Below are 7,502 nucleotides of genomic sequence, written 5' to 3'. Positions count from 1 at the left end.
GCAGCAGCAGCAGCAGCAGGCAGCAGCGGCAGCAGCAGCAGCAGCAGCAGCAGCGGCAGCAGCAGCAGCAGCAGCAGCAGCGGGGCTGCTGCAGCAGCAGACGAGGGTTTGGTGTTTGCTGCGTGGCGCTGGAAACGGCCCAGCCAAACTGTGCGAGATGCAGCAAGAGGGGTTTATGTCAGGGAACGGGGAGGAGTCGATCCCCAGCTTTGTTTGCAGGAGCTGCGGCAGACGCTGCTGCAGGCCAACAGAATGATGGCCATGACCAAACGTAGGGTTTAGGGTTTAGGGTTTAGGGTTTACGGGGAGCGCGTTGGGCCGTTGTCCGCTGCGGGCAAGGCCGGCGCGCGGGCTGGGGTTTACCGGCTAGGGTTTAGGGTTCGGGGCTGTTGGTGGTTGCAGGCGCAGCAAACGCAAGGGCTAGGGTTTAGGGTTTAGGGTTTAGGGTTAGGGGTTTGGGACCAAGGAGTTGCCGCTGGCCAAAGGCAAACCAAACAAGGCGCTTCAGCGTTTGCGCTTTGCAGTGTGCTGCGGACAGCCGCTGAGCCTTCTGAAAGACCAGGGTTCAGGGTTTAGGGTTTAGGGTTTAGGGTGTAGGGTTTAGGGTTTAGGGTTTAGGGTTTGGGGTTTGTGGCTGCAGAGGGGCGGGTGTACTACTACCGGGCGATCGTGGCTGTGGGGAACGGGCGGGGGCTGTTTGGGATCGGGATCGGGTTTGGCAGCAAACCCAAAGAAGCTCGAAGTGCTGCTGCTTTAGCAGCAATTCAAAACATGAAGCTGCTGGACCTCGACAAAGACAAAACCCTCACCACGCCGCAGCACGCGCAGGAATACTCCGCCCACGTCAAAAGTAAGCAGCAGCAGCAGCAGCAGCAGCAGCAGCAGCGGCAGCGGCAGCGGTGGTAGGGGCAGCGGCTGCGCCTTGGTGGGGCTAGTTGCTGGTGATGCTTTTGCTGCTGCTGCTGCTGCTGGCAGCAGAGACACGCGCACGGCCAGCAGCAGCTACGGAGCCAGAAATAGCAGCAGCAGCAGCAGCAGCAGCAGCAAAGAGATAAACTGCCGTTCAGCTAGACTCATACATAGAAATCTAGGGAGGCAGCAAATCGTCTAAACGAGCCGAAGGCCTCCTACGCTGCTGCTGCTGCTGCTGCTTCTGCCGCTACTGCTGCTACTGTGCTGTTGCCTTTGCTGCTTGTGCTACTGACGCTAATGCTGCTACAGATGCTAATTGAGCTGTTCCTGCCGCCTCTGTTTTCTCCACTGCTGCTGCCGCTGCTACTGTTGCTGCTGCAGCTGCTGCTGCTGCCGTTGACTCTACTGCCATTGCTGCCGTTGACCCTGCTACCACTGCTGCTGCCTGTTGCCGTTGCACCTCCCTTCCCTGCTGCTGCTGCTGCTGCTGCCCGTTGCCGTCGCCGCTCCCTCCGGCGCTGCGCCACCGCCCCCACCGACCCCCTGCTGCTGCTGCTGCTGCTGCCGCTGCTGCTGCTGCTGCTGCTGCAGTTCTGCCGCGTCCGGCGGGCCGGGGGCTGCGGGTGAACCTGCGGTTCTTGCCGCTGCTGTACCTCACGGGGCTCGACAACTGCAGCGTGAGCTTCGTGGGTCCTGCTGCTCGCAGCCGCTGGTTCAGCCGCAGCAAAGCGCTGCTGCGGGCGCTGCAGCAAATCCAAAGCCGCCAAACCATTGCCCGCGCCAGGGGCCTCAAGGTGGACCTTCTGGGGGCCCCTGGCGACTCCTGGGCCCACTGGCCGGACAGGTCCTGCTGCTGCTGCTGCTGCTGCTGCTGCTGTTGGCGTGGGGCTGCTGCTGCTGCTGCTGCTGTGCTGCGGGGGTGCTGATATGCTGGCGTGCTGCGGGGCGGGGGGGCGGCGGTTTCGGGGGGGCGTTGGCCGGACAGGGAGGTGCACGCCAGCTGCTGCTGCTGCTGCTGCTGCTGCTGCAGTTGGTTCCGACCCATTGCTGCTTCTTATGCTGACAAGCTGCGGCGCATCAAAGCCAAGAGACACAAGACAGCCAAATGGGCCTTCAGAAGCAACGTTGCAGAGATTGTGCCTGAAGAGTGCAGGCCTGAGTTCACCCCATACGTCAGCTGCTGCTGCTGTTGCTGCTGCTGCTGCTGTTACTGCTGGTGCTGTGCTGTAGCTTTGCTGTTGCTGCTGCTGCTGTGCTGTGGCTTTGCTGTTGCTGCTACTGCTGTGCTAGGGCTTTGCTGCTGCTGCTTCTGTTCCTGTGCTTCTCGGGCTGTTGGCGCTGCTGCTTGACCAGGGATGCTGCCTCTGCTGCTTCTGCAGCTGCTACCGTCGCTGCTGCTGCTGCTGCTGCCTTTGTGTTGCTGCTGCTTCTCCTTGCCCTAATGTATCTGCTGCTGCAGCGGTCGCTGCTGCTGCTGTGCTTGTCGGCCTGCTGCTCACACTGCTGCTGCTACTTGACCCTGTTGCTGCTGCTACCGTGACTCTACTGCTGCTGCTACCGTGACTGTTGCTGCTGCTATGGCGACTCTGCGGCTGGCGACTCTGCTGCTGCTGCTGCTATGGCGACTCTGCTGCTGCTGCTGCTGCTATGGCGACTCTGTTGCTGCTGCTCCTATGGCGACCCTGCTGCTGCTGCCACTGCGACTTCTGAACACAAGGCCCATAAGACTGCACTGCTGCTGGGCAGAGAGCCTGCAGCTGCTGCTGCAAGCAGTGTGGCTGCTGCTGCTGTTGGATCTACTGCTGCTGCTGCTGCTGCTGCTGCTGCAGACATGGAGGCCCCCCTTGGAGCGTTGGGTGCTGCGTCAGAAGCAGCAAAAGCTGGCTTGCTACAACGTGAAGCAGCTAACTCTAGCTCCCCCCCATCCCAGTACTTTGTCTCTCAGCAGCAGCAGCAGCAGCAGCAGCAGCGGGGAACTGGCTTTGGGCGGCGCTGCTGCTCCGCCTCTGCTTGGCAGCAGCACTGACAGCAGCAGCGACAGCGACAGTCAGCAGCAGCAGCAACAGCAGCTGCGGGAGCGGCAGCAATAACGAAAAATAATGAAAGATGAAAGCCATAAAGTTCGCTTCTCAGCGCTGCAGTTGCTGCTGCTGCCGCCTCACAGCAGCACCCGCGCAGGAGCACATGCTGCTGCTGCTGTTGCTGCTGCCTCATAGGCAGCAGCGGCTCAGCAGCAGCAGCAGTTGCTGTCGTTGCCGCCGTATAGGCTGCAGTGGTGCAGCAACAAATACTGCGGCTGTTGCTGCTGCCTCACAGACAGCAGCGGGGCAGCAGCAGCCAGTGCCGTTGTTGCTGCTGCTACTTCACAGGCAGCAGCAGCAGGCAGCAGCAGCAGCAGCCGCTGCTGCTGCTGCCTGTTTACTGGGCAGCGAAAAGGACACAGTGCCCTGAGTGGGGGCTGATCAGTAGCAAAGGCTGTTGCTGCTGGCGTTTACTTGCTGCACCCTGGTCTCGCCTGCAGCAGCAGCAGCAGCAGCAGCAGCAAACTCAGAAAACGTGCAATTCGTTTTGCTTCCGACGCAGAGACACGAAGTTCGGTGGGCTAATTGACAGTTTGCTGCTCCTCTTGGCGGAGCTGCTGCTCCTGCTCAAGGCGCTGCTGCGGCGGCGCTGCATGCTGCCGCTGCTGCTGCTGCTGCTGCTGCTGCTGCTGGGGCGAGACACACGCATGTGCCGCTCGCGGGAAAGAGCCCGTGAGTGCTCGGGAGCAGCAGGATGGGTACAACTTGCTCCCATTCCTCCGTGTCTTGCTGCTGCTGCTGCTGTTGCTGCTGCAGCTGCAATTGCTGCTGCTGCTGCTGCAGCTGCAATTGCTGCTGTTGCAGCTACAGTTGCTGCTGCTGCTGTTGTTGCTGTTGATGGCGTTGCGGCTGCAGTTGGCAACGACTTGCTGCAGCCCGGGCAACGCTCTGCGCTAGTTGACTAGTAGTGCTGCTGCTGCCGCTGCCGTTGCTGCTGCTGCTGCTGCTGACTACGAGTGCGCCCGACCTGAGGCCTCCACAAGGATGCTTGAAAGCTCAAAAATAGCAAGTAGAAAAAGATTAGCAGAGGTGCTGCTGCTGCTGCTGTTGTTGCGGGAATTGTGCTGCAACTCAGAGGGTAGTGCGCTGGGGGTCTCCCTTGCTGGGGAGGACAACAGCAAAATTAACTTAAAAAGACCTTAAAAATGATATTGAAACTGGCGGAAACGCTGCTGCTGCTGCTGCTGCAGGTGGACCACTGGTCATAGGCGCGGCCGCAACAGCAGTGGAACTCAGCGATCGATCCGTCGTCCTTGCTGCTCTCGAGTTGCGGCTCACAGAAACTTAAAAAGTAAAAATTAAACGAAAATTGTGAAAAAATGAAGCAACTAAACTTAAGAGACGCCTCTTGTGGGCTGCTGCAGACGCCAGGCGCTGCTGTGCTGCTGCTGCTGTTGCTGTTGCTGCTGATGAGCGGGAGAGAAGCAGCGGCAGCAGCAGCATTCGGGAGGCACTGGGGGGCCCCAAGCTGGTCGTAGCCACCTTGAAAAACAGTTTAATGCATTTAAATTTGACTTTAATTCTTAAAAAGTGCAAAAGAGTTAAATGTAGATCGAGCAGTCAACCCGACGCGCAAAGACCCCAGCGCCACCGCGGAGGTGTACAGACACCTGGCTGCTGGGGGAGTGATCAGCGCACAATTTTCTTCATTTTTTGAACTTTTTAGAGTTTAATTCTTTAAAATGTGCAAATTTATAATCATTAATTTGAATTCTCAAGTCTTTTGTTTTTTCTTGCGATTTTTTCCGATATTTCCTAGAGTTTTGCTTCTAATTCATGTGTCTGCACCGCCCGCTCGCTCATGCTGAGTGAATTATGCAAATTATCCAAATAAAGGGAATTAAAAGGTAAAAAATATACTTAATTTTTTTTTAATTTGTATTTAGAGAATAAAAAGATAAAAATTTAGAGAGAATGAAGAAAAAGAAAGGGTTTTCGTCTCAATTCAAATATGCGTATCAGCAAATAAGCATGCAAAACAAAAGCCAAATTGCGTTTTGAACTGCTGCTGGACTTCCAGCTGCTTGCTGCTGCAGCAGCAGATGCAGCGCAACAGCAAAAGAGAGCAGCAGCTGCAGCCGGCCTCCTAGAATTTTAATAATAATAGATTGAATTTGTTCTCAGTACTAATGAGGAGGGGAGCAGCAGCTACAACAGCAGCAGCAGCATTGATAGCAACAGCAGTAGCAGCAGCAACGGCAGCAAAAAGTATCGGCATCAGCAGCAGCAGCAATAGCTCTAAAGGCGGCAGCAACAGCATTGAGAGCGACTAGGAGAAGCAGCAGCAGCAGGTGCTCATACTGCTGCTGCAGCAACGAAGGGCACCAATAGTAGCAACTGCAGCAGCACAAGAGTGGCAGCTACAGCAGCAAACATGTTAATTAAAACTAATTCAAAAAACTTTAAATTCATTTAATTAAATTTTCTGCTGCCGAAAGAAAATCAAAATGCTGCTGCGTGTTTGGTGCTGTCGCTGCAGCAGCGAATTCGGCAATTAACGCTGCTGTCTTCTTTGCTGCTGCTGCTGCTGCTGTTGCTGCTGCTGTGGCTGCTGCTTTCTGCTTACATCGTCGCTGCTGCTGCTACGGCCGCTGCTTGCTGCTGACGTAGTTGCTGATGCTGCTGCTGCTGCTGCTGACTTCCTTGCTGCTGCTGCTGCTTGTTGCTGATTCAGTTGCTGTTTCCTCTTTTAGCATCTGATTTCATAGCTGCTGCTTGCTGCTGCTTGCTGCTGCTTGCTGCTGCTTGCTGCTGCTTGCTGCTGCTTGCTGCTGCTTGCCGTTAGTGCTTTTGCTGCTGCTTGCTGCTGATTTTGCTACTCGCGGTGTCGCTGCAGAGGCCAAAATAGTTTTGCGCCTATTCTTGCTAGTAGCGGAGAAATGAGGATCTCTTTTAGGGTTTAGGGTTTAGGGTTTAGGGTTTAGGGCTGCTTTGGCTTGAAAGCTCACAGTACAGGCTTTAGGTTCAAGAATTTAGCCTTTAGAGTTTGTTTCTCGAGTTTAGAACATACGGTACAGGGTTTAGGGTTTCGGATTTAGGGTTTAGCGTTTAGGGTTTAGGGTTTAGGGTTTAGGGTTTAGGGTGCAAGGTTTAGCCCTCTCTAGTGCTGCAAAAGATAACTCTTCAGCACCACCATTGCCTTTGGATTCGAACTTACAAGCAAGGCATGTAGCCAAGGGTTTAGGGTTTAGGGTTTAGGGTTTGGGGTTTAGGATTTATTGTTTGGGATTCAGGGTTTAGGATTTAAAGGTTAGGGTTTAGGGTTTGGCCAGTTCGCTCCTGACACTCAACAGCTTAATTTTGCAGAGCCTGCAGTACGAAAAATACATTTAGAGTGCTTTCAAATAAATGAAATAAACCCTAAACCCTAAACCCTAATCCCTAAACCCTAAGCCCTAAACCCTAAACCCTAAACCCTATGCCCTAATCCTTAAACCCTAAACCCTAAACCCTAAAGCCTAGTGGCTTGCTTATCCCAATACCGTCACGGAGATGAAAACTATACCAAAATAAACAATAAAAGAATAAATGGTGAAAGGCAGAAAATAACAAAATAATAAAACAATAATGTAAAGGTGATAATTTCGAACTTTTTAATTTTATTAGAAATCTTTTAAAATAATAATAAATAAATTGATGTCCGCATGCATACTTTTGAACTTCAATTTATTTGTTGAAATAAAAATATTTATTTTGAGGCTTTTCTTTCTAAGTGGCAACAAGGTTTCGGGTGCACGTACACCTGAACGCATGCATCAATTACATTTCACTGAATGTGCATTAAATTATTTATTTCATTTTATTTTACTTTTTAAAATGAATTAAGAGGTTTGAAAGTGTTGAAAAGATTTAAATTAAAAGGCTTTTATTTTTAATCATCTTTAAATCTTTTTAACACTTTCAAACCTCTTAAGATGATTAAAAATAAAACCTTTCAATGTGCATGCATGCAGTGCTGCAGAGAAGCAGCTGCTGCAGTATCGTGTGTATTAGTAAACTCATGAAATATAAATAGTAAATCTTCATATGTAGAGATTTAGGGTTTAGGGTTTGGGATTTAGGGTTTAGGGTTTAGGGTTTACGGTTAGAATCGGATTTAGGGTTAAAACTCCAAACCCCACGACTCAACTGTAAACCCCCAACAAAAGCGCCTGATGTCGGGGCAAACCACAAACGCAAACCTTAAACCCTAAAACCTAAACCCTAAACCCTAAACCCTAAACCCTAAAGTCAAGCGACCTGCTAGCTGCATAGCCTTGGCTTCTATGGCTTTGCCGCCAGCCGCCACCTCAAGAGCATTTAAAATAATTTGAAAATAATTTATTAACAGCTAAAAATGTTTTATAATTAATTTAAAAAGGTTTTATTGCATGCGAAAAGCCTCAAAGTTTTAAAAGTGTAAAAAGTAAATGTTGAGAGTGGAGCGCTCGCCTGGATGGCTGCGGTGTACGTACACCCCGCGCAGCTGCAGCGCTGCTGGCATTTGCGTCTTTAAAATCTGAAATGAAA

General features: G+C 52.2%; 2 protein-coding genes across 2 annotated transcripts in view; one reads left to right on the top strand and one right to left on the bottom strand.

Annotated features, from left to right (window-relative positions):
* ETH_00033200 (uncharacterized protein) overlaps window positions 1-906 on the top strand; it is a gene marked incomplete at both ends in the record, with an annotated part of 6,068 nt that extends 5,162 nt beyond the window's left edge. The window contains 2 exons of the mRNA XM_013377941.1: window positions 220-271; window positions 641-906. Coding sequence (XP_013233395.1) covers window positions 220-271; window positions 641-906 — 318 coding nt within the window. The remainder of the gene's footprint in view (window positions 1-219; window positions 272-640) is intronic.
* A 262-nt stretch (window positions 907-1,168) lies between these two features.
* On the bottom strand, window positions 1,169-1,957 carry ETH_00033195 (uncharacterized protein; the record flags this gene model as incomplete). Its single annotated transcript, XM_013377940.1, has 1 exon — window positions 1,169-1,957. One exon carries the CDS (start codon window positions 1,955-1,957, stop codon window positions 1,169-1,171), a length of 789 nt encoding a protein of 262 aa, XP_013233394.1.
* Window positions 1,958-7,502: the final 5,545 nt, after the last annotated feature.

This window comes from Eimeria tenella, genomic scaffold (genome assembly GCF_000499545.2).
Source record: "Eimeria tenella Houghton genomic scaffold, Eth_scaff69, whole genome shotgun sequence".
In the NCBI taxonomy this organism is placed as follows: Eukaryota; Apicomplexa; class Conoidasida; order Eucoccidiorida; family Eimeriidae; genus Eimeria; species Eimeria tenella.
Note: the sequence above shows the minus strand (reverse complement) of the source record. Positions and strands in the feature narration are given on the sequence as shown.